At 42.0% G+C, this 27,762-nt stretch overlaps 1 protein-coding gene across 2 annotated transcripts in view; it reads right to left on the bottom strand.

Moving 5' to 3' along the window:
- OTUD7A (OTU deubiquitinase 7A) overlaps positions 1–27,762 on the bottom strand; it is a 356,697-nt gene that overhangs the window by 132,215 nt on the left and 196,720 nt on the right. Inside the window, exons 3-4 of one of the 2 annotated variants that reach the window (XM_032342261.1) lie at positions 21,515–21,610; positions 19,279–19,433 (exon numbers count right to left, since the gene is read on the bottom strand). In XM_032342261.1, the coding sequence (XP_032198152.1) occupies positions 19,279–19,429 (151 nt within the window). In that variant the 5' untranslated portion in view covers positions 19,430–19,433; positions 21,515–21,610. Of the gene's footprint in view, positions 1–19,278; positions 19,434–21,514; positions 21,611–27,762 lie in introns of those variants that run through there. The other variant, XM_032342262.1, reaches the window with a different exon arrangement.

Below are 27,762 nucleotides of genomic sequence, written 5' to 3' on the forward strand. Positions count from 1 at the left end.
ACCTCTGTCTATGGGAGCTTCTCCAGAGTGGCTCTTGTCTTTTTGAAAAGACCAGGTCACATAGACAACTTTCCTAATTTCTGGTTACGGTGTTCCTGACTCAGCTGACATCTTGCCCAGAACTGGAATCAGTCATTTCTCTAAGGAGCCCTCACTCCTTTTATGAGAAATGATAAATGGCATGCACGATTGGGACATGAGAGTTGCTCACGGCTTAGCTGATGGTTGTTTCTAAGACTGTAGTAAACAGATCTAGGGAATATCTATTTTTAAAATAAAATATATCCTAAGTCATATTAGTAATTTCAATTCAAATTAAGAACTATAAAGAAGTGATGTTGGCATCATGGTGGAATAAGACATCTTGCATTTTTGTCCACTCTCTGCTCCAAGAATAATTTGCCATTCATTCATGGACAAAAGTGCCTTTGTGGCAGCCATGGGATCCAGGACAATTCTCACCTACTCATGTGTTGGGTAATAGGCATGCAGACCTCAGTCCTAGCTATAGACCCTGTCATGAACCTTTCCAGCCCCTCTTGGTTACAGTTTGAGCACCCATGTAAAACACAGTTTTAGATAATCACGCATGGATGAAAGAACCTAGAACTCCAGGTTCCCAGAGAAGAAGGTCCAGCACAACATTGGAGCAAGAAAAAAAATACGGATTTGTCACATTGGAGAAGATTAGAGGAATAGTTTGACTTTACCTGCATTATCTTTTCCCCAAGGTAGCAGAGTTTAATGCCAGAAGAAACCATCTTGGTCCATGATTTCTCCCATGGGAGAGAGCCTGATTATGGGTAAGCACCAGCTTTCCCTGCTATATGGGGTGCTGCCAAAGAAGTTAACCTGATCCAGATTACTGAGTTATGAGCTGCATGACTGAGCGGTGGGGAAAGGCTGGGAGAGTGGCATATAAGACTCTTGAGAGGCATTAAAAGGATGTGGATCCTACTAACCGGATCATGGACTCCATCAAAAAAATCTGCCCATGAGCCACTGTAAACGGTTCACCCATGGATACCCCAGCTGGCCAATGAGCACCCCCAACACTGGTGAAAGTTAGCAGATGGCTAGTGAGCACACACAGAAATTTGGCTCACATCAGCACTCTAGGAAGAAATCTGTTTGTAAACCAAAACTTGAGCTTTAACACAGCCTTTGGCAAAGCAAAAGGGAGGCTTGTCAGCATGGCAGATCAGAAGTCATACAAGCTTAAGAATTCAGCCACAAGAGGGAGCAGGAAACATGGAGCAGGTGTATCCACAAAAGGTCTGAGAAAGCCTCAAAATCCTTAGCCTGACTGAGGGAAGGTATTTCTCTCCTGAAGGCAGTTAGTAAAGACTGGAGGAGGTGACTGCTACTTCAAATGTGATGACAGTAATGCAAAACTTCAAGGAATATGAAAAATCAAGTAAACATTATACCACTAAAGGCTCACAATAATCTTCCAGCAATTGTCTACAAAGACATGGAGATCTTGCAATTTAGCTAGTAAAGAATGCAAAACAGCTGTTTTAAGGAAACCCAACAAGCTACAAGACACACGGAAAGACAATTCAATAAAATTAGGGAACAATATAGAAACAAAATGAGAAGTTTAATAAAAAGAAGGAAATCACAAAAAAGAACCAAACAGAAATCCTAGAGCTGAAGAATACAATGAATGAAGTGAAAAATGTAATAGAAAGTGTCAACAGTGGATGAATTAAGTGGAAGAAAGAATCTGTAAGATAGAAGACAGAATCTTTGAAATCATTTAGTCAAAGGAGTACAAAAGGAAAAAAAGAATGAAAAAGAGTGAAGAAAGCCTACATGATCTATGGGATAATATTTTAAAAAATTTATGAATTACTTAAGTCTCAGAAGTATAAGGGAGGAAGAAGGGGGAAGAAAGCATATTTAAAGAAATAATAGCTGGAAATTTCCCAAATCTGGAAAGAGATGTGGATAGACAATTTATAAAGTTCATAGGTCACTAAACCAAATCAACTTAAAGAGATGCTCTCCAAGACATGATAAGAAAACTATCAAAAATCAAAGATGAAGAGATAACCTTAAAAAAAAAAAAAGAGGAAAAAAAAAAGTCTGTAACTCACAAGGAAACACCCAAAGAGGTACCAGTGGAAGCAGCAGAAATCTCACAGGCCAGAAGTGAGTGGGATCATATATTCAAAGTACTGAAAGAAAAAACTTCCAACCAAGAATACTTTATACGTAGTAAAGTTATCTTTCACAAATGAAGGGAAGATAAAGACTTTTCTAGAAAAACAAGCTGAGGGGGTTCATAACTGTGAGACCTGCCTTATGAAAAATGATGAAAAAAGTTCTTTAAGCTGAAATGAAAGGACACTAATGAGTAAAATGAAAAAAATATGAAAATATAAAATGTAGTGGGAAAGGTAGTCTTATGGTCAAATTCAGAATACCCTAATGCTATACTATGGTAGAGTGTTAACTATTTAACTCCAGAATAAAGATTAAATGACTAGAGTATTAAAATAACAATAGCTACAATAATTTTTAATAAATACACATTATAAAAAGAGATATTATGGCATCAAAAACACAAAGAAGGGAGCAAAAGGGTAGACTTTTTGTATATGATTGAGGTTGTTATCAGTATAAAATAAACTGTTAACAAATATAAGATGCTTTATTACATCTGTAGCTTTGGGGTAAATACCCAGTAGTGCAATTGGTCATAGGGTAGCTCTATTTTTAACTTTTTGAGGAACCTTCATACTGTTTTCCAAAATGGCTATACCAACTTGCATTCCCACCAACAGTGTAAGAGGGTTCCCCTTTCTCCACATCCTCTCCAACATTAGTTGTTTCCTGCCTTGTTAATTTTTGTCATTCTAACTGGTGTCAGGTGGCATCTCATTGTGGTTTTTATTTGAGTTTCCCTGATGGCTAATGATGATGAACATTTTTTCATGTCTCTGTTGGCCATTTGTATGTCTTCTTTGGAGAAGTGTCTGTTCATGTCTTCTGGCCATTTTTTGACTTGATTATTTGTTTTTTGGGTGTTGAGTTTGAGAAGTTCTTCATAGCAGCAATGTCCACAATAGCCAAACTGTGGAAGGAGCTGAGATGCCCTTCAACTGACGAATGGATAAAGACGATGTGGTCCATATATGCAATGGAATATTACTCAGACAACATTTGCGTTGACATGGTGGAACTGGAGGGGATTACACTAAGTGAAATAAGTCAAGCAGAGAAAGACAATTATCATATGGTTTTACTTACTTTTGGAACATAAGGAATAACATGGAGGACATTAGGAGAAGGAAGGAGAAAATGAAGCAGGGGGAGTCAGAGGGGAGACAAACCATGAGAGACTGTGGACTCCGAGAAACAAACTGAGGGTTTTAGAGGGGAGGGAGGTGAGGGGATGGGTGAGCCTGGTGATGGGTATTACAGAAGACACGTATTGTAACTGGTTGTTATATGCAAACAATGAATCACGGAAACATCAAAAACTAATAAAGTACAGTACAGTGACTAACATAACATAATTTAAAAAAAGAAAAACTTACATTTTACCTATTAAAATTAAACCCTGATCTTCCAATATTAGACACAGACGGATAATCTCTGGTGAGGAGATATAACTAGTTACTGTAATTCTACATATGTGTATGATGCTTACAGCTTTTACTTAATATAAAATTAGTACTTATTGTAGAAAAAAAGTTGTTTTATGTAAACCTCATGGCAGCCAGAAACCAAAAAACTACAGTAAATTCATAAAACATAAACAGAAGGAAATTCAAGCATTCCACTACATAATATCAATCTATAAAGGAAGGCCAATAAAGAGGGAGAAAGGAGAAAGGGAGGTATAAAACAGCCAGAAAACAATAAGATGACATTAGTAAGTCCTTATTTAACAATAACGATTCTAATTGTAAATGGATGACATTCTTCAATCAAAGGCACAGAGTGTCTGGATGGATAAAAATCAATAACCATCAACCTCAGCAGCAGTGGCTTCTCCCTAGAAACATCGCCAAAGGCAAGGGAAGCAAGGGCAAAAATGAACTATTGGGACTTCATCAAAATCAAAAGCTTTTCACAACAAAAGAAACAGTCAACAAAACCAAAAGACAACTGACAGAATGGGAGAAGATATATGCAAATGACATATCAGATAAAGGGCTAATATCCAAAATCTATAAAGAACTTATCAAACTCAACACCCAAAGAACAAATAATCCAAAGAAGAAATGGGCGGAAGACATGAACAGACATTTCTGCAAATAAGACATCCAGATGGACAAAAGACACGTGAAAAAGTGCTCCACGTCATTCAGCATCAGGGAAATACAAATCAAAACCACAATAAGATACCACCTCACACCATTCAGAATGGCTAAAATTAACAAGTCAGGAAATGACAGATGTTGGTGAGGATATGGACAAAGGGGAACCCTCCTACACTGTTGGTGGGAATGCAAACTGGTGCAGCCACTCTGGAAAACAGTATGGAGGTTCCTCAAAAAGTTGAAAATAGAGCTACCCTATGACCCAGCAATCACACTACTGGGTATTTACCCTAAAGATACAAATGTAGTGATCTGAAGGGGCCCATGCACCTGAATGTTTGTAGCAGCAATGTCCACAATAGCCAAACTATGGAAAGAACCTAGATATCCATCAACAGATGAATGGATAAAGAAGATGCAAGATATATATCTATATATATCTATAGATATATATATATGCACACACACACACAAAGGAATACTAAGCAGCCATCAAAAGAAACAAAATCTTGCCATTTGCAATGGCATGGATGGAACTAGAAGATATGCTGAGCAAAATAAGTCAATCAGAGAAAGACAACTATCATACGATCTCTCTGATATGAGGAATTTGAAAGGCAGGGAAGGTGTCGGGGGTGGGGAAGGAAAAAATGAAACAAGATGGGATTGGGAGGAAGCAAACCATAAGAGACTCTTAATCTCACAAAACAAACTGATTGTTGCTGGGGGTTGAGCAGGTAGGTGTAGAGGGGCTAGGTTATGGATACTGCAGAGGGTATATGCTATGGTGAGTACTGTGAAATATGTAAGCCTGATGATTCACAGACTTGTATCTCTGGGGCAAATAATACATTATATGTAAATAAAAAAAATCAATACCCAACTATATGCTGCCTGTAAGAGATTCATTTCAGCTGCAGGATACACATAGGTTACAAGCGAAATAAAGTATAAATGGAAGTGGAAATCAAAAGAGAACAAGGTAGCTATACTTATATCAAATAAAATAGACTTTACAGCAAAGTAACAGGAGACAAGGAAGATAATTTTATAATGGTAAGGGAGCCAATTAATCAAGAATATATAAAAGTACTTAATACATATGCACCCAACACAGGAGCACCTAAATACACGAAACATACATTAACAAATTAGAGGGGAGAAACAACAACAATGAAATAATAGCAGAGAAGTTTAATTCCCCACTTTCAACAGTAGATAGATCATCCAGACAGAAAACCAACAAGGAATGCTGGATTTGAATCATACTTTAGATTTAGTTGACCTAGGAGTCATACACAGAACATTCCACCCAACAGCAGCAGAATACACATTCTTCTCAAGCACACATAAACATTCTCTAGGATAGATCATATGATAGGTCACAAAACAAATATCAACAAATTTAAGAAGGTTAAAATAGTACCAATTGTCTTTTCTGACAACAATGATATGAAACTAGAAATCAACAATAGAAAAAAGCTGGAAAATTCACAGATATTTAGAAATGAAACAGCACAGTCCTTAGCAATCAATGGGTTAAAGAAGAAACATAAAGGAAATGAAAAAGAATCTTGAGACAAATTAAAATGGAAACACAACATATCAGAACCTATGGGATGAAACAAAAACAGTCTAAAGAGGGCATTTTATGGTGATAAATGCCTGTATCAAGAAAAAGAATAGACCTGAAATAAACAACCTAGCTTTATACACAAAGGAACTAGAAAAAGAAGAAAGACCAAGTCCAAAGTTAATAGAAGGAAGGAAATAAAAGTCAGAGTGAAAATAAAATAAAACAGACATCAGAAAAACGATAGAAAAACCAATGAAACTAAGAGCTAGTTTTTGGAAGAGATAAACAAAATTGACAATTTGTTAGCTAGACTTACCAAGAAAAAAAAGAGAGAACGCAAATAAATTGAATCAGATATGAAAGAGAAGACATTGCAACTGATACCACAGAAATAGAAAGAATCGTACAAGACCATATAAATAGTTAAATGCCAAGAAATTGGAGAACATATGAAAAAGGTGGATAAACTACTAGAGACATAAAACCTACCAAGACTATATCATGAAGAAATAGAAAAATCTGAACAGTTCAATAATGAGTAAGGGGATAGGTCAGTAATCAAAAACTTTGCCACAGAGAAAAATCCAGGACCAGATGGTTTCATCTATGAACTCTACCAGACATTTAAGGAAGAATTAACACCAATCTGTGGAAAACTTCCAAAAGTCTGAAGAAGAGGATATACTTCCAAACTCATTTTATGAGGACAGGATTACCGTGATACAAAATTCAGATAAGGACACTGCAAGAAAACCAGAGGTCAACATTCCTGATAAATATAGACATAACAATTTTCAACAAAATACTAGCAAACTAAATTCAGTAGTCCATTAAAAAGATCATCATAAATGACCATGTGGGATTTGTCTCTGAGATGCAAGGACTGTTCAACATATGTAAATTAATAAATGTGATGTAGCACTGCATTAACAGAATAGAAGGTATAACCGCATGATAATCTCAATAGAGGCACAAAAACATTCAACAAAATATAACATGTTCTCCTGGTAAAAACTTCCAAGAAATTGTGTATAGAAAGACTATATCTCAACATAATAAAGATCATATATAAGTTCCATAGCTAACATTATATTCAACACTGAAAAGCTAAAAAAAATGCTAAAAAGTCTCAGAAACAAGGCAAGGGTGTCCATTCTCACCACTTCTATTCAGCATGGTGCTGGAAATCTTAGTGCAATCATGCAAGAAAAAGGAATAAAAGGTCTCTGAATCATAAAGGGAAAAGTGGCATTATTTGCAGAAGATATGATTATGTATATAGAAAATGCTAGGTACCACCAAAAAATTGTGGCTATACAGTTCTGCACTAGAAGCCTGGTCTCACATTCCCACAAACTTGAGGAGTGTCTACTGATAGGATAAAGTCAACTCAGAGGAATAAGGGCAACTGAGGACCAGTAGCCAGAGAACCCTCCTAAACTCTTGGTGCCATGACAAACATCCCATTCATTTGGCCTGTGTCACCCCTGAGCTCTTACATAAGCACAGCACAGCTGATCCGGTGAGATCTTAATAATGAGAAATGGCCATTCCAATCCTGTCCTTGATCCGTGTCTTGGAAACAACCAGAGGCAGTCTGTGAGACTAATTCCCCAAAGCATGCTTGACCCCATGGTGGGAGTTGGAAGGAACCAGATCACTGGGAGGCTGATCCCATAACTTACTGACCCAATGTGCAGTCACAGATGGCATTTCATGCCATTTGCTCATTATCCCTTGCCTGGAAGGTAGCAGAAATCTCCTTACTGGTTTAGAGATATGAACTCTAGTGGCACCACTTGTTATCATGAGGACTGTGGCTAATTAATGATCCCCTTTCCCTCTGACCCTCAGGCTCATGCTTTTGGCAGGCACAGTTCTTCAGGCAGAACCATAGACAATTAGGATTCAGAAATGGGATACAATCTATTTTGCACTCTAGTCTCATAGTGTTTCCTGGGACCTCCCTACTTCCCTTCAGTGCTTCTCACTGCTTAAAGGGTAACTTCTCTGCGTGGAACCCCAGGTCTTCTGAGATGTGTCCATTCACACAGTTTCATCTATCTCCTGCCATTTCCCCTCCAGTCAGTCTGTGACATAGCAATACTGAGCTCCTTCTCTTTTCTGATTTTTATGCTTCCATACATTTGCAAATGCTCTTCCCTCTGACTGGAATCTGCAACTCCCCAACCTTACACACACACACACACACACACACACACACACCCCTTTCTGCCTATTAAATTCCTTTTCCACCTCTGAGCCTCAGCAACCTATGGTATCATCTTGGACCACTCTAAGCCAACCTGGGTTCTCCTCTTGGACCCCTCATTTTGGCCATTTAGCTACCTGTGACAGCAGAGGGTTGTTAAGTACTTGAGAGCAGAGGGCACAGCCCTTCCTTCTTCCATACTGGATGTCCAGCATCCAGGTCAGAGGTCCAGAGTACATCCTTGTAGACTGACCTCATCATTGTTTTTGCTTAGGTGGGAGTTCTTAATATGTAGCAACTTTCCCTTTCCTGCTCAGTCAAATTTTTTAAAAATTGATTTTGGTTTTCACGGCTACTTTATTTATTTATTTATTTATTTATTTATTTATTTTTATTTATTTTTTTATTTCCAGCATAACAGTATTCATTATTTTTGCACCACACCCCGTGCTCCATGCAATCCGTGCCCTCTATAATACCCACCACCTGGTACCCCAACCTCCCACCCCCCGTCCCTTCAAAACCCTCAGATTGTTTTTCAGAGTCCATAGTCTCTCATGGTTCACCTCCCCTTCCAATTTCCCCCAACTCCCTTCTCCACTCTAAGTCCCCATGTCCTCCATGCTATTTGTTATGCTCCACAAATAAGTGAAACCATATGATAATTGACTCTCTCTGCTTGACTTATTTCACTCAGCATAATCTCTTCCAGTCTCGTCCATGTTGCTACAAAAGTTGGGTATTCATCCTTTCTGATGGAGGCATAATACTCTATCCCCAGGGGTACAGGTCTGTGAATCACCAGGTTTACACACTTCACAGCACTCACCAAAGCACATACCCTCCCCAATGTCCATAATCCCACCCCCTTCTCCCAAACCCCCTCCCCCCAGCAACCCTCAGTTTGTTTTGTGAGATTAAAAGTCACTTATGGTTTGTCTCCCTCCCAATCCCATCTTGTTTCATTTATTCTTCTCCTACCCACTTAAGCCCCCATGTTGCATCACCACTTCCTCATATCAAGGAGATCATATGATAGTTGTCTTTCTCTGCTTGACTTATTTCGCTAAGCATGATACAGATGCTGGAGAGGATGTGGAGAAAGGGGAACCCTCCTACACTGTTGGTGGGAATGCAAGCTGGTGCAGCCACTCTGGAAAACAGCATGGAGGTTCCTCAAAATGTTGAAAATAGAACTGCCCTATGACCCAGCAATTGCACTATTGGGTATTTACCCTAAGGATACAAACGTAGTGATCCAAAGGGGCACATGCACCCGAATGTTTATAGCAGCAATGTCCACAATAGCCAAACTATGGAAAGAACCTAGATGTCCATCAACAGATGAATGGATCAAGAAGATGTGGTATATATACACAATGGAATACTATGCAGCCATCAAAAGAAATGAAATCTTGCCATTTGCGACAACATGGATGGAACTAGAGCGTTTCACGGCTACTTTTTAATCTTAAAAAATGGTTGACTTTAGATGACTCCAATTCTGAGCCACAATATCAGAGGATCTTCCCCCAGGGGATGCCGTTCTCTTGACCCTCCCTCTTCAACACAATTAATTTCAGTCCACACGACTGAGGGCACTGGGATGGGAGCCCCTTAAGAATGTGCACATCAGCAAAGCAAGGTGGAAGAACCCTAAAAGGTGGGGGTTATGGGATAGCCCAGGTGGAGACATCGATTGAGAAAGACTGTCATGGACATGGTTGGCTTTCCAGAGAGGAAACATTTCCTTTCAAGTAGCCAAGATGGGACAGCCTCTTGAGTAAAGCCAATAAAATAGGCCAATAATAGTGCCTGGGGTTACAGTCTACCCTAATGGAAAGGAAATGAGGTTGCTAATCATTGATTAGCAACCCAAAAGAAAACTCCTCACACGTGGTTGTACTGGATCTCAGTGTGTTTCCAAGAGTACTTAAATACTCTCCCCTGTCTAAAGAGAGTATGTGTCTTCCTAAACAGGGGCCATGCCAGAGGAGGCATCTTGAAAGTCTGATACTAAACAGGATTTTTAAATTTTGGTTGTATTATTTTAAACATGTCTAGTATAATGGCAGATCTGTCCCCAGTGGGAGCAGGACAGCAGGGAGAGAAGCAAGTGTTTGCGTTACTGTATTTCTAGACTCACTGGCCAGAACCCATCAGACCTTCTCCTCCTCTACCTCCTGTTTAGGATCTAAGGTCATCAGGCCACTTTTTTGTTCCCATCCAAGAATGATCCCACTTAAGCTTTTAATCATGCAAACCTGAAAAAGTTACAGCAATGAATTCTTCTGGTAAACGGATGGCATGTGTTCAAGATGAGGCTTCAGAACTAGCTTGACTGCAGAGAAACAATGTTCTGGTTACATACAGCTGGGATATCAAGCCTTGAAACACTTTTCTCATTTTAATTAAAACACTATTCTGGAGCCTACCTCAGTCTCTTGCATGTTTAAGTCATGGATCAGTGACAGCAACTGCCCAGTCTTCAGGCAGAGTCCCATTTGGCGCCTCTGACCTCTGCTCTACCACTTCCAATTTCATCTTGTCCACTCTGTTGAATGCCCACAACAACTATGTGGGTTTGTTGTGGGCAGATCCCATTCACAGCTGTGGGCTAATGAGAGAAATTTACTAAACACATTCTTCTCTCAGTTGCCTTCATCCCCTCCCCCATTTCTTGGGTGGACTCTTTGGGGGCATTATTATAGTTAATCTGAGTCAGCAGCTGCTGTCCCCAGTTGTGGAAAAGTTTTCGTAGGCCAGATGTAAGTGTTAATGGGACATCCTGTCACTAGGACTGGTAAGTTATTGGGAGTTACCTCTCTGTGTGAGCTGGACCAAGAAAGGACCAAGAATGGAAAATTCCAAACCATGTATGTTTCAAATCTAAGGGCCCCAGGATTACAAAAGAGGTTACATTTCCCCAAAACCAACTCTGAGTACTTTAGTCCTCAAATTTCAACTCAACTGGTAAATAGACATGCAACTTAAACTGTGTGGACAACATTATATATATATATATATATATATATATATATATATATATATATATATATATATATATATATGAGAATACAATTTAACTTAGTTGCCATTAACTTTCCTTAACTTTGCAAATTCCATAAGGATTCTAGGACTATACTAGGGGCATGTGAGATGTTAATTTCCAGTTAATATTCTTCCTAAATGCAACTTGGCTCTTTATTTGACGATTTTTTTCCCTTGGGGTCACAACAAAATTAAGGCCTGGGTGCACTGAAGAGAGTATCTTGGTAGAGCCGCCTAAGACTCATGGTTACTGTAAAGCATGAGAGTTGCTTTGTCTCTAAGAAGGGAACAGATACTTTGTAAACAACTCATGCATTTGGACTACCACTCAAAAATCTTGTTAACTAACTTTTAATATATTTAAAGTGGTCAGACAGTGTATGTAGTGTTTGGCATCTGATTGTTAGTTATTAGTTCTATTTTTTGAATAGTTTTTGTGGTCTATTAAAGTAATATTTTACTTAAAAAGTTAATTAGCCATATCAGAAAATGGGTGACTAAAATATTCGTTTGGTGATTAGTTAAAACTCTTTTGCATGCATACAGCAACACAAAAAGCTGTTACACTCGAGGACAGCGGGCATGAAGATAAATGGCAGAAGTTTTTGCAGAAAGAACCTAGCTGAGTGACACATTTGGGTTCAAATGTTGGTTCTGCTATGTTTTGGATGTATAACTTCAGGGAAATTTCTTAGCTTCAGCTTTCTTGCCTATAAAATGGGAAATCTAACACTTTTCCAATTCACTGTGTGGATTAAATGAGACATCACATTTAAAGAACCTAGCGTCTGGCATATAGCAGTCCAACATAAATACTAACTACTATTGTCAATGTTATTGTCTTTGATTCTAAGAACTTCCAATTTAAATGAGAAAACAAGTATGCGATTAATTATAAAATAAGACAAAATCAAATATATGTGACAACAGAAGTCTGCGAAGCTTTGAGGAATGGCAAAGAATGACCAATTAATTCCAATTCTTGCTGGAAACTTCTTTCTCCAGATAGCTATGTCGTTACTCTCTCATGCCTCAAATCTTTGCTCAGATCCCGTTTTTATTAATAAGTCTTCCTCTGACAACCCTAATTAAAAACTACATCCACATGTACCCCCATGTCCCTCCCTTTGATATAGTTTTCTCCATTGCACTAACCAAGAAAATACTCTATAATTGATTAATGCTATTTATTGTCTGTGTCCATGAGGATGATGATTTTCATCTGGTTGCTTATTGCTATACAGCCAGCAGCCAGATCATCCCACTGAAAGACTGGCATGTACTGGGTGGCATGCACTGGGTGTTAGAGGGACACTGAAGGGGCACCCAGGTGGCTCAGTCGTTCAGCGTCTGCATTCAGCTCAGGTCATGATCCCGGGATCAAGCCCCGCATCCGACTCCCTGCTCAGCAGGAAGCCTGGTTCTCCCTCTCCCACTCCTGCTGCTTGAGTTCCCTCTCCCTCTCTTTCTTTCTCTCTCTCTGTCAAATAAATAAATAAAATCTTTTTAAATAATAGAGGGATACTGAACAAAACCCACCACGGTCTCTGCTGTCGTGGTGCTCATACACCAACCTGGAAGAAGAGTAGAATCTCCGAGTGAGACAGAGTGTGTGTAGAGGGAGGAGGCAATGCATGAACTGAGCCTGGTCTGAAGCACAGGGCTGGATGGTGAGTCTGGGGGAAAGGACGGTGCAGAAATGCACCAGAGATGAGGGGGAAGCGACAGAACAGAGCACAGGCTGAGAGGAACAGAGTGCTATGCTGAGGAGTTTATTCTACATGTAACAGGGGCTATCAAAGGATTTGGGGAGACAGAATCATTCAAACCAACGTTATTTCAGAAAGACCCCTTTGCCAACGTGGAATAGGCAGATGTGAAAGGATGAGACAGCCAGGTAAGGATGCACCCCTCACTGGAGGCAAATCCCCGTGCATTATTTTCTGTCCTTCTGTTGTCCCTACCCTGTCTTTTTTTGCCAGGTGTTTGTTTGTTTATTTGTTTGTTTGTTTTTGGTCAGGTTCTTTATCAACCCATGTTATTTTTTCTTCTCATTCTCTGTCCTCTGCTCTGTTGTGATTCCCATCACTATATATGTGTTTTAAACTTTTCATTTTGAAATGAGTAATTAAAAACACTCATGAAGAAGTTTAAAAAGCAGGCAGAGAGGGTCCAGGGACATTTTCACCCAGCTTCTGCCATCACTGTGTGATTTTGCCCTTAGCAAGATCACCAGGAGAAGATTTCATCTTTGACACACTGGCTTTGGAAAAAATTTTGACCCAAATAACTCTCACAACTGAAAGAACCACAGTTTGTTTGTAACCATAGTTTGCCCACTGGTAAAGACAGGGGACAGGATCCACCCTAGGTGAGCTGGAGCAGGGACACTGTAGTCCATCTCTCCTGCTGAAAGCAGCAGGACACCAGGACAGAATGCATTGGAGCAGTTACTGGGGGACTCAGAGGAGTACGTGAGAGCAGGCAGATGGGGGAAGAAGACCATAATTCAAAGTATCCAGAACTGCCGGTGACTTGCTCACTTTTTCTTCCAGTCTCTTCCATGTAAACCCAGTGCAGCCCCCAAACCAGAAGTGGGCATTAGCTCCAGGAAAAGCCCTCTAGCTCTGACCCCAGAAGCAGAAAAGCAGTCTCTAAACATTCAGAGGGTGTGTAGAAACCCCTCATTTGTCTTTTTTTCTTCAAAAAATTTTCTCAGCTCTCTAGTGCCCCAGACCTGAAGCAATTTTGCCGCAGCAATGAGGGATGGCGGGAAACAAAAACTGGGAGACAGGGAAAATGTTCCTCTTCAATCACGGGGTTTATGATCCCCAGAGGTAAATTCCATGACTTTTTTCTTTTTGGATTTTGATTGCTTAGTTCAGACATAAGCACAGTCAAATCAAGTGTGTACGAATGTGGGAATAAACAAAGCCTGGGGACCCAGCACTATTGAGATGACAATGAAGCAGAAATTTGGGAAAGCAACTCTTTAAAGTTGTTTATGAACTCTCAGGTTTCCTTCTGAGCTGTACGTGTATGAATTTGATCCTAAACAGATTCCAGAGGCTTTGCGTAGTGAAATACGGGACAGACTACTGCCCAGGTCCCAGACTGGCCACTAGGTGGTACCCATATGAGACAGAACCACATAGAGTTGACCTTGGACCCACAATGCACAGGAATCTCAGGGAACCTGGAACTTCTGGTCTGAACCCAAATGGGGCAAGTGCCTTCTAAAACAAAAACAATATGTGCCATAAGTTTAAACAACAACTACAGTCTCAAAACATAATCTCCAAAATGTTTAGGAGTACAATCTAAATTTACTCAGCATACCAAAAAAAACCCAAACACCCCCCCAACCCCAAACCAGACATTTCAATAGCAATACTGAAATGAAACGGATATTGAAATTACCTGACAAAGGCTTCAAAGCAGGTATTATAAGTATTTTACAACAGAAGAGGACACTCTTGAAAAACAGTCTCAGCAAAGCAACAGAAAAAAATAAAGAAGAATCAAGTGAAAATGTTAAAGATTAAAAAAAAAAATCAACAACAAAAATAAAAACTACCTGGATGGGTTCAGTAACAAAATAGAGCTGACAGAGGAAATAGTAAATTTATAAATGATTAATAGAAATGATCTAATTGGAACCATTGATGATAAAAGACTGAGAAAGTGAACAGAACTGTAATGATCATGGGGCATGTGGGTCGTAATCTCAGGGTTGTAAGATCGAGCCCTGATTCGGGCTCTGCATTCTTTTTTTTTTTTTTTATAAAGATTTTACTTATTTATTTGACAGACAGAGATCATAAGTAGGCAGAGAAGCAGGCAGAGAGAGGGGAAGGGAAGCAGGCTCCCTGCTGAGCAGAGAGCCCGACATGGGACTTGATCCCAGGACCCTGAGATCATGACCTGAGCTGAAGGCGTGGCTTAACCCACTGAGCCATCCAGGCGGCCCGGGCTCTGCATTCTGTGCAATCTGATTTTCTATCTGCCCCTCCCTCTTCTCTCTAAAGTAAATAAATCTTTTTTTTTTTTTTTAAGAACTGTTGTGATCTGAGGACAATAATGACTTCTAAGACTCATATCATCTGAGTCCCAGAAGGAGAAGAGAAAAACACAGAGTAGGAAAATCTTTAAATATGACTGACAGCTTGTTTATTACTAGAAGGCAATCAATATAATCTGTTTTACAGGCAGTTTAAAGAAGGAAAAAAACCCCACTTAATCATATCAAATTGACATGGAAAATGCATTTGAAAAAGTTAACACATATTCATGATAAATCTCTCAACAAAATAGGAAAGGACTCTCCTCCAACTTATAAAGAACATCTACAAAAACCTATAGCTATTCTACATAATGGTGAAAGACTGATGGGGGGGGGACTGCTCTCACCCTAAGATCTAGAACAAGGGAAGGATGCTCTCTTTCCCCACTACCATTCAACTTTTTCCTGGATGTTCTAGCCAGAGCAATAAGTCAAGAAAAATAAATACAAGGCACACCCATTGGAAAGGAAGAAATATAACTATTTTTATTCAGAGACAACATGACTATCTATGTAGAAAATCCTCACACACACACACACACACACACACATGCATGTGCACTCATGCATGAGGGTGTACACATACATGTATACTTTAGGACAATAATTGAGTTTAGCAAGATTGTAGGATACAAGGGCAACACACAAAAATCAATTGTATTTCTTGATACTAACAATGAACAATTAGAAACTAAAATTTTTTAAAAAAGATAGTATTTACAATAACACAAGAAAACCCTAGGATTTATATGCTAAAAACTACAAAATGCTGATGAAATAATTCAGAGATGTCCTACATAAATGGAAAGTAAGCCTACACCGATTTCATGGATTGTAAGGCAAAATATAGGATTCATTTACAGATTTAACACAATTCCAATCACAATCCCGGCAGGAAATTTTATAGAGAGACATATGTTGATCCTCAAATGTGTATGGAAAGGCAAAGGAAAGAGAGTAGTTGAAACACTTTTGAAAAAGAAAAATAAGGTTAGAAGAATCATGCTGACTTTGACTCACCACGAAGCTGTACTAATCAAGATGGAGAAATACTGGCAGAGGAACAGATGGATTGATCAATGGAACAGAATCAGAATCAAGAAGTAGCTTCCCACAGATACACTTAGTTGGTTTTGACAAATGTGCAAAGCAACTCAGTGGAGGAAGGATACTTTCAACAAATGGTGTTGAAACAATTTGGTTCCCACATGGATACAAATGAATTCTGCCCCAGATGTTCTACAAAAATCCACTCAAAATGAGTCAGAGATCTAAGGTATAAAACTTTCAAGAGACCACCTCGGAGAATATCTTCACGACTTAGGGTCATGCAAAGACTCTTAAACATGTCACCTGAAACATGATCCGTACAAGAAAAAAATGATGAATTAGACTTTATCAAGATCAAAATCTTCTGCTCTGCAAAGGGCACCTGCAGGAGGATAAGAAGTCAAGACAGAGACCAGAGGAGAATATTTGCAGATCCCATCTCTAATAAGTGATTTATTCTCAGAATAAATAAAAGAACTCTCAAAATTCTACTACAAGAAATCAAATAACTCCATTTAGAAATAGGCAAAAGAACTGAGTGAACATTTCACCAAAGAGAAGATACGGATGGAAAATAATAACAAAACATTTAACATCATCATTCAGTGGGGAGATGAAAACCAAAGTGGTAGAGAAATATCATTCCACACCTAGGAGAATGGAGAAAATAATAAAAAAAGGAAAGAAACACCAAGTGCTGATGGGGATGTGGAGCAGCTGGGACTCTCTTATGCTGCTGGTGGAAATGCAAAATGGTTCAGCACTCTGGAAAACAGTTTGGCAGTTTCTAATAAAGTGAAATGTACAGTTACCGTATAAGCCAGCGAATCCCATTCTTGCACGTGCACTGTGGAAAAATTTAAATGATGTTCACAGAAAGCCCTGTTGTCCAATACACATTTAAGAGCAGCTCTAGTCGTACCTGCCCCAAACTGGCAGCAACTGAAATGCCCTTACACAGGTAACTGGAGAACCCAGCTGTCGTCCATCTCGAGGACGGGTTGCACTTAGCAATAGAAAGGAACAAACTGTTGACAGGCACGACTTGGGCGAATCTCAAAATAATGATGCTGAGTGAACAGAAGCCAGTCTCAAAAGGTTAGGTTCTGCATGACTCCATTTAGATGGCAGTCTTGAAAGAGACAGAGCGAATGTGACGGAAGACAGAAAGCGGCTGCCAGCAGACAGGGTGGGAGACGGGACGACCCAACACAGCAGGAGGGCAGATGGCAGGGGTGTGGGGGACGAGGTGGTTCTGTGTCTTAGAGTGATAGTAATAACATAAACCTATGCATCATTCTTAGAACTGTACCCCCAAAGGTCAGTTTTTTGGTATTTTCATTAAAAAAAATAAGATTAAGGAAGAAAAGAGCTGGCAACTCTTGTTTCCTGCTTAAGGCCATCCAGACATTCAGAGCAACGTCAGCATCAGTTACAAGGACTGAAGTGACAATCGGGGTCATCACTGACCGCTTTTGGAGCCTTTGTTACCCGCGAGTCACCCCAGCAAGCATTTTTGACATCACAGCTTCCAATGTGCACAATCATCCTCGAAGGTGGGTTAGGGTTAGGCTCAATATACTGGGAAAAAAATGAGATTAAGGGAAGAAAACAGTCCGCCCTGCGTGGCAGAGTGTGTGAGTGGCTGGGTCAGGATTTGGCCCTGTCTCTCTGCACAGCGGCTCACTTCAGGGAGGAAGAGCGGCGGGACTGTCAGGGAGGGGATGGGCAATCGGGGGAGGGGGTGCGAATCGCACTTTGATTTATGTACACCACAAACATTTGCTGCCCATTTTTATTCCGCACCCTGAGTTTCTTTGAAATTCTGGGAGCTTCAGGGAAAGTTAAAAATGACACTGGCTATCACCCTACTGGCATTTTCTCAGTACCCTCGAAGAGGTGGTTCTTAATTTTCTATGGGATTTCAGCAGTTACTTCCATTTTTCATGCAAACGTGTACTATCATAGGATCTCCCTGATATGAGGAAGTGGAGATGCAACATGGGGAAGTTAAGGGGGCAGGAGAAGAATAAATGAAACAAGATGGGATTGGGAGGGAGACAAACTATAAGTGACTCTTAATCTCACAAAACAAACTGAGGGTTGCTGGGGGGAGGGGGGTTGGGAGAAGGGGGTGGGATTATGGACATTGGGGAGGGTATGTGCTATGGTGAGTGCTGTGAAGTGTGTAAACCTGGTGATTCACAGACCCGTATCCCCGGGGGATAAAAATATATGTTTATGAAAAATAAAAAATAATTTAAAAAAGTGTACTAACCCACATTGCCCCCTAAATGAATTAAGGGATAACTGTGACTTAGGATACTTAACCAAGAATTAGCTAATTCCATAAACAGCAGTTTATACACCGGAAGCCAAGAGAAATCATTCAAAAGCTCTCTCACGTTTGTTTGTTCCGAGAAGTTACGACAGGCTCTTTCCACCTCTTATCTCTACTGCACCACACACAGGCACACAAAGAGATTTTAAAAATAAACAAAGTAAATCCATTTTGGAGCCTGAGACAGAAACTGCACATTTCCCACGGAACAAATGATATCTACAGTTAAGGTTTAAGGAGGAATTTGGCCTTCTTGCGTATGAATTATTACCATCTATTTACTGGCTACAATGTGGTTTTTCTTCACCAAAAACTTTGACCTGAGGTATTTTTGTCTCAGTCACGATAGAGATAAGAAACGTTCAGGTCTCCAACAAAAGTGTTCTCTTCAATGTTCTTTTAGTTCTGCTGTTCTCTATTTCCTTTAAAAAAGTAATTTCTGATAAATTTTGACTATCTTTAAACTTTACTGCAAAGCCAAGCCAATAATGCTTTCTGCACTTTGACTGTAGAGAGCTGAATAATCGAGTCCACACTCAAAATAAAGCCAAGATTAACAAAAATTTCATCAACTTTTTTTTTTTTTCTTTTTATGAGCCCAGTATCACCGTCAGGTAACAAAAGCCTTCTTATCTTTTTTTCTTTCCCCACTGGTTAGAAGGTCGTTACGCCCAGGAGAATGGCAGGAGGATGACTAGGCCAGCTTACCTTCCAGCAGGTCTCTGGCCAGACCAGGTTCTGCCCCCGTGGACCGAACAAAGTCTGACAGGACTGCGTCCATATCAAGAGTCATAGGCTCATGTAGACGGGCTGCCCAACACTCAGCCGAGGTGGGGTCTGCAAGCAGGCTAGAAACCATCCATCTGCAAGAAAGGACAGAGAAGCCACAGGGCTGTAAGCAGGGATGTAGGAGGCAAAAGTGCCCGCAAGTGACCAAACATGCAGAGAATGGAGCGCCGAAACCATTTCTGTCCATGTTGGACAAACACCCCATTCTGCAGGGAAGACACTGAATAAAAATCAAACCCAAGTATCACCCCTCTGGGAGCTCCATGGGAGCCCAGGGGGCATTACCAGTTCCAGCACTTCTGACCTTACACTTTGTCCATTCCAATGACAGCAGACTGAAGACAGACTAGCAATTGCAGTACTAGACATTTACCCAAAGGATATAAACATAGTGATTCGAAGGGGCATCTGCACCCCAAAGTGTATAGCAGAGATGTCCACAACAGTTAAACTGTGTAAAGAGCCCAAATGTCCCTTGACAGATGAATGGAGAAAGAAGATGTGGTGTAGAAATACAATGGAATATTACTCAGCCATCAAAAAGGATGCAATCTTACCATTTGCAATGATGTGGATGGAACTATTATGCTAAGTGAAATAAAGCAATCACACAAAGACAAACACCATGTGATTTCACTCATATGTGGAATTTAAGAAACAAGACAGATGAATATAGGGGATGGGAGGGAAAAATAACATAAGATGAAATCAGAGAGGGAGGTAAACCATGAGAGACTCTTAACTATAGAAAACAAACTGAGGGTTTCTGGAGAGGTTGCGGGTGGGGGGCTGGGGTAACTGGGTGATGGGCATGAAGAAGGGCCTTTGATGCAATGAACAATGGGTGTTACATACAACTGATGAATCCCTGGTTCCTACCTCTGAAACTAATAATATAGAATATGTTAATTAAATTGAATTTAAATAAAAAAGATTTTAAAAGAAGACAGACTAGATTGTTTTTAAAAAATCAAACATCTTCGTACACATTGATTAATTTGGGGTTACTAGATTTCCAATATCCTTCCAAGTTAACGAAGTTAACAAAGCACACAACACTTCCACTTCCGGCGATTGCACTGCCGACTACATCCCAATTATGGCTTTATCTGTGAGCCAACCCACTCCCTCGGCTCTCACCCCCCACTTGGCTCTCAAGAAAGAGTCCACACAATCCAGAGTCGACTGAAGTACCACACCTACGCTGTCTGTCATCTCTCCAAGGATTGTCATAGTCACAGGCACAATCTAACAAAATTCAAAAAGATGCGAGATTTCCCAGGTAGAACAAGTCCCGGTTAGAAAGATACAAGAGGCATCCTGCAGCTTGACCACAGAACGCACCTGCCAATTTTGCTGGAGGAAAGCAGCCCGCACCTGGCCTCGGAGGCTCATACCTGGGAACTAGTGCCGGGCCACTAGTGGATACTTGGTCAGGGCTGACAAAATGGAAATGCCTCCCTAGATCGGCATACGCAAGGTCTGGGCAAATGATGGCCCATGGGTCAAGTGGGAGCTACCATCTGTGTTTGTACATAAAGTGGTAGTGGAAAATAGTCACATCGACTCATTCACATGTTGTCTCTGGTTGCTTTGGCACACGGCTAAGGTGAGCAGTTAATACAGAGACCACAGGCCCACTGAAGTAAAAACATGAATGAGCTGGACCATTACGGGAAGTTTGCTGAGCCCACTGCAGATTTTATCCAGATCTGAAAGCTCACGGAAAATGTTATACCTGTATAAAGTAAACATCTCATTAAGCATGTAATTAATTTTACTTGCTGTGGGCTTAAGTCCCATGCTACTGATGAATGCCCCCGTTCCTTCTTCCCAGGTAACCACTCGGATGCTCTGCTTGGGGGACAGATTCTCTGACAGGTGCTCCTATTTCAGAGTCAGGCTCGCTGGCCTACTCTGACCCGCCACTCTGACGAGCTGGGACATGCGGTCTAACCTCTCAGAGCCCCTCTCTGCATTTGTAAGCCTGGTGGAAATAAGTCTATCTAAGGTTCCAGACCATGGGGATGGGGGATCAGGCAGGGAGGTGTGCGACCCCAGAGCTGTTCACTGTTTTTTACGCCATCTTGCACGTGGCTCTTCCTTGGGAGGAATTTTTGGTTGGTGTTGCTAGAAAGTAAGAAAATTATTGGACCTGATGTTTATGGTACCAATTAGGAGATTGTCTTCTTCCTTCTCCCCGCGGACCAGAGCCTTGCCTGGGAGGGTTCTTCTCTTGTCACTTTTCCACCTGGGGGACAAATCAGAGAATAAGAGCATGTTACTCTTATTTGCAGGCAGAAGCTGAAGGCTTGAAGGCTCTGCTTCTTGTCACATGAGGCTGCATTGGAGGCCAACTGTTTGTGGTGTGCCGCTGCTCTCCTGAGCCCTACGGGCACCTGCGTATTGGCCCACCGTCAGCATGGGCCCACCCCCATATCTGTAGAGGTGGTTTCTGCAAGGGAGGGGGGGGTCCCCAGTGTTCCTTATTTTAGCAAGTATCTATATTTCAATGTTCATAATACGGAGCGATTTAATTTATTTTGTATTTATTTTTTAAAAATATTTATTTTAGAGAGAGAAAGAGACAGAGAGCAAGAGCACGGGGGCGAGAGACAGAGAGAGAAGGACAGGGAATCTTGAGCAGACTCCTAGCTGAGCACGGAGCCCGATGTGAGGCTTGATCTCACCACCCTGAGATCATGACCGAGATCAAGAGTCAGACACTGAACAGTCTGAGCCACCCAGCTGCACCTACAGAGCTGTTTTTGTTTTTTGTTTTTTTGTTTTTAAAGATTTTATTTATCTACTTGACAGATAGAGAGCACAAGTAGGCAGAGAGGCAGGCAGAGAGAGAGGGGGAAGCAGGCTCCCTGCTGAGCAGAGAGCCGGATGCAGGGCTCAATCCCAGGACCCTGGGATCACGACCTAAGCCGAAGGCAGAAGCTTCAACCCATTAAGCCACCCAGGAGCCCCTACAGAACTGTTTAAAACCTTACTACAATCACCATATGAATACATTAAATCTTTTTTTGTTGTTGTTGTGAAAACATACACATAATACAAAATTTACCATTTTAACCTTTTTGAAGTCTACACATCAGTGGCATTGACATTTACGTTGTGTGCAAATGTCCCCACCATTATTTCCCGAACTATTTCATCTTCCCCAACCAAAGCTCTGTCCCCACTAAACATTCACGTTCATTTTTGTCCCCAACCCCAGAACCTGGCCACCACCATCAACTTTGTTTCTGAATCTGGCCATTCTAGGTGTGTTGTGTAAGCAAATCATATGGTGTTGTCCTTTCGTGACTGGTTTGTTCTGCTCAAGCATAATGACTTCAAGGTTCATCTGTGTTGTAACAGGTATCAGAATTTCCTTCCTTTTTAAGGCTTGACTTGGGCCTTGTGTGCTGTTGTAACATAATACCATAGACCGGGCAGCTTAAACCACAGAAAATGATTTCTCACCATCTGCAGGCTGAGAAGTCCGAGATCAGGGTGTGGGCAGAACTGGTGTCTGGTAAGGGCCCACTCCTGGCTTGTAGCTTTCCGTCTGGTTGCTTGTCCTCAACATGACTGAGAGACTAGAGCTCTCTTTCTCCTTCTCATAAGGACACTGATCCCATCATGGGGGCTCTATCCACATGATCTCATCTAGACACAATTACCTCCTGAAGACCCCAGCTCTGACTATACCACATTGAGGGGTAGGGCCTCAACATATGAATTCTGGGGGGACCCCCGGATGCAGTCCACAACAAGGCTGAGGAATATCCATCGCATGGAAGTACCACATTCTGTTTATCCATTCATCTGTAGCTAGGTGTCTGTGTTGTTTCCACGTTTTGGTATTGGGAGTAGCTCAGTCTAAATCACTTTTCCACTTATAGAGGTCACCATGCTGTGACCATGTCAAGCTTTCACCAGCATTAAAGTCCAGGATTGTGTCCACACCTCCTCCTCTGTACCTTGTCCTCCATGCAGAGATCAAAGAATGGGTTTAAAATACAATTTTTTGGGATCACATTCAAATATAAACATTTGCATGGCAAGAAGTTACTCTGCCTATCCCCACAAAGACTTCTTTTTTAAACCCAATACTTCCACCGCCTCCAAGGCCTCATAGTCATGCAGTGTGGTGACAGGGAGATGGGTCATGGGACTATGGGCTCCTGGCCACTTTGACCACACTTACCCCACTTTCCCTACCACCTCTTCAAGCGTACCACTGGGCTGCTCAGCCTTCATGAACCAAAGCACGAACATGGCATGGTACTATTGATGTGAGGTTCCAGGGGGGCCTTGTCCTGGCTCCGCCATCTGGCTTATGCCTGTTCATCTTGGTCCTTGGACAGAACTCCTCTGAGGGTCTTACCCTGGGAACAGTGGTGTGTCAAGCTGTTTTTGCTGTGACTTTGCCTTCAGAGAAGCAGTACATCTGGGTCCTGGAATTAATCTCTTGGTGACAAAGTGACCCCATCACTACCGCCTGGATGGCCTCACCTCAGGCCCATGCTCAGTTCCCTCCCTGCACAATACAGTGCTTTGACTAGGTGAGTAAGGACCCTTTATGTTATAACATCCCAGGGTTTGGATGTCTCAAAAAAGAGAGAGGAGCAGAGGTTTCCATTTGCTATGTGACAAGTGATGACAAATGACACTGAGAAATCCCTTCTCTGTTACTTCTACCTGCGTGTGTGTCTGCCACTTTCGGTTCGCAAGCAGCCCTTTGACCCAGACTAACTAGGGGTGGCATGTCTCCCTGATTTATGCGGCGGCTAAGGGGCACATTGGAGGAGAGCATTGTTCCCTGAGCACTTGAGAGATGGCTTTTAACAGGGTATGTGGGGTATGGTCAGTGGCCTGTTATCTTCCTGGGGCCACCTGTGTGGCTTGAGGGAGGGCTGCAGCCTTGGTGCTGGTCACAGACCACCAGGACAGTGGTGACTGTCTGAGCATGAGAGGAGTCACTACACGATCCCAAAGAGCAAATCCCTGGCAAGGCATTTTCCTGAAAACCATTTCACCGAACATCCTCTGTAGTGAATAGGTATTCTCACTACTCCTCTTCACTTGTGAGGTTACAGAGGTCTGGTGAAGGGGAGAGCTCTCTGGGGTCACTGCTGGGATAGGCCGGGTCTCCCCATGCTGTCCTCTACCTCTAGCTTCAAGAGTGGTCCATGACCCCTCTCCACCTTCCCTTCAGGCAGCAAGGCGGGGCTGACCATGAGCTTGAGAATACAGAAGCCCTTCCCATGCCCATCTTGGTGTCCCACAGCAGTCTGGGCTGGCCTGTCCCTCTTCCAGCCCCTGGCTCTCTCCCTCCCAGGCCCTGGACTCCCTGAGGTCACCCTCCGGGGAGAGCTTCCTACACACTCCCAAGTGTGTTCTCTTGGCTGGCTCTCACTGAGAATGTTCCTCCTGTAGCTTCCATCAGAGTTCTGCCTTCCTGGAACAAGGCTGTGTGCCTCACCCCTGTCCAACCCCCAGCCATACTCTGTCCCATCGGTGTCCCCTTAATTCCTGTGACAGTGTAAGCTGTCATGCTGCCTACCCACAGACTAGAGGAGACAAAAGCCATTGCTATCAGTCTTCATAAACTGCAGATCTCTGTGGCTCTCTGCCTCTGCGTCTCTGTACTGGGCTGTGGTGTGAGCGCAAGCACGTGTGCACATGTACACACACCAGAACGCATGTCATAGGTGGGGGGCTGGTGGAAGGGCTCATCCCCTTGGGGAATCACATGAGGCAATTCTGATGGGGGCTGTTCTATGCCACACTTTGGGCAATACTGCCAAAACTGAAATATTGCCGGAATACACTATCCATACATTTTGTTACACATTGGAGTTTTGTTCTCTATGAAATAGGAAGGTTAATGTCAAGTTTACAAGCTCCTATAGGCTAAAATAACCAAATGAAGCAAAGAACCATCCACCTTCCTAGAAAGTACTCCATGCATTTATATAAAATACTTAGATTTGTTAAGTTAGTTTAATTAAGTATGGGCAGGAATATATGACTTTTTTCCCTCCCTGCCAAGAGCCTGAGCAGGGAAGAACCCTCCTTAGCTTGGCCACGTCCTAAGTGCTGACCTTGACTGGGCTGATGGCCGATCTCTCTCAGGCAAGGCAAGGTTTATGGGCGATTAAGTGAATTACATGTCTGTGAAAGTGTTCTGTAAACATTTATGGGCTGTACAGATATTTAAGTTCATCCTCTTGTTACCGGGGGGGTCAGAGCCAGGGCCTCTAAAACAGTGATTTTCGAAGCGTGTTTCTCAGACCAGCAGCAGCTTCCTCTGGGAACTTGCTAGCAATGCCCATTCCCAGGCCCCGCCCCAGACCTGCTGAATCAGAGTCTCTATGGGGAGGCCCTGCCAACCGGTTTTACATGTCCTTCGGGGGTTCTGCTGTGTGCTGAGGTCCCAGAGCTACTGCTCTCAGAGACGTGAATTTAGCTTGCTAATGGGCATTTTGGAAAGAGGTAAAAATAATGATATAGCATCAGAACGAACATGGTGGCCTTTTTTTCCCCTTTATAATTGCCTTCTCCGCTTCTGTTGACTTCTGCTTCCCCATTTCCCTAAAAAAAAAAAAAAATTAATTCCCTTCCTTCTTCAGCTGAAACACAGAATTGGCCAGATTTTCAGAACTCAGGTCTTGTTTCAACAAACTTCTTGTTCCACCTCCCCCGACCCTCCGCTGACGCCCCTCCAGGACATTTCTGGCTGCTGGTCCAAGAAGGGATGCCCAGCTCCTGCTGAGGCTCTGCCTTCCCTCCCAGTCTTGCTCACAGTCTCCATTCCCCAGTCGGAGTTGTCCTTTCTGGCCACACTAATCCTGTTGCACAGGTTCCAGGAGGGTCCCTGCCTCCTCACACTTAGGGCTACTGCTCTCAGACCTCAGCTCGAGGCCTGCCTCCAGTGCCCTGGCTTGGAATCACCGGGTGTTCATGCTGTATGGGTGTTCGTGACTTCAATACCACCTTCTTTCCAGTATCCAAGGTGGCTGCATTCGTCTATCATTCAAGCAATGAGCATCACTGGGCTGTCCCTCTGTTTAGTTGCTATTCTCATGAGTGTGTAAGACTCAAATGCTGGGCGCCATGAGCTCCTTGGGCTTCCCCAGGAGCTTTCCAGCAGGCAGAGAGAGAGATGCAGAAACAGGTGCAGGCCTTAGAGACTGCCAGATTTGGGCCATTATCGGGCGGAGGAATTGGTCTAACCAGAGAGAACATAATTTTAGGGAAGAGATGCAGTGGGATAAGACTAAAATTGCATCGGGATCCATTTCTCGTTAACTTTCTTTCAGCTGAGCCTAAATAAAGCGCATCTCTATTTTATTTGTCTGCAGATGTTATAACCAGAAACTGGAAGGTGGCAAGACGGGATGGATGGGTCTAGACTGGGAGATGGAGGCAGAAGCTGGCGGTCTGACCTCAGGGGACAGACAGAGGAAGATCGTGGGGAGAATGAGTGCCTGAGGGTTATTCTCCACCTCCAGAATCACAAACAGGCTTGTCAATGCCTTGTATATCATTGTATGTTATGTCCGTTTATCCCAAAGGAGGGTCTGCTGTCTGAGCGCTTGAATCCAATTTCCTTCTCCTTTCTGTTCTCCAGGCTTCACAGTACCTGGCACCCAGCAGGATCAGGACTAGGTGACAAGGGTGAGGCCCCTGTCAGGTGCAAAATTAAAGGGGCGACAAAAATCTCAGAAATCAAGATGAATAATGGTTTGGTACCACATGAAAAAAAAAAGTTAGTGGAAAAATATTCTTTTTTTTTTTAAGATTATATTTATTTATTTGACACAGAGAGACATAGCTAGAGAGGGAACACAAGCAGGGGGAGTGGGAGAGGGGGCAGCAGGCTTCCTGCTGTGCAGGGAGCCCAACGTGGGGCTCGATCCCAGGACCCTGGGATCAAGACCTAAGCCGATGGCAGACACTTAACGACTGAGCCACCCAGGCGCCCCTCCCAAAATATTCTTGATGAACAAAATATCAGCATTTTAAATGAAGGTAGGATCAGTATGACTAACTCTTCTTTTGCCTCAGGCTCCAAATGGTGGGCAATCATGGGCACACGTCCCAAGTTTGCTACCTGATGGCTAGTATCTCTGAGAAGTCTCCTTCAAACATAACCACAGTACCACTATCACACTCCAAATTAACAATGCTTCCTGAATGTCATCACTATCTAGACAGTGTTCAAATTTCCAATGATCTCAAGTGCTACACATATACTTATTTTTAATTGTTCAGTTTGTTTGAACCAGGATTCAAATAAGGTCCATGCATCATTGTAACTGGTTGATAAGTCTTTTTTTAATTTATAGGTTTTTGCCTCCATCTTCTTTTTCCTTAAGTTTGTTAAAAAAGCTTGATCAAGTC

This window comes from Mustela erminea, chromosome 5 (assembly GCF_009829155.1).
Source record: "Mustela erminea isolate mMusErm1 chromosome 5, mMusErm1.Pri, whole genome shotgun sequence".
Taxonomy (NCBI): Eukaryota; Metazoa; Chordata; class Mammalia; order Carnivora; family Mustelidae; genus Mustela; species Mustela erminea.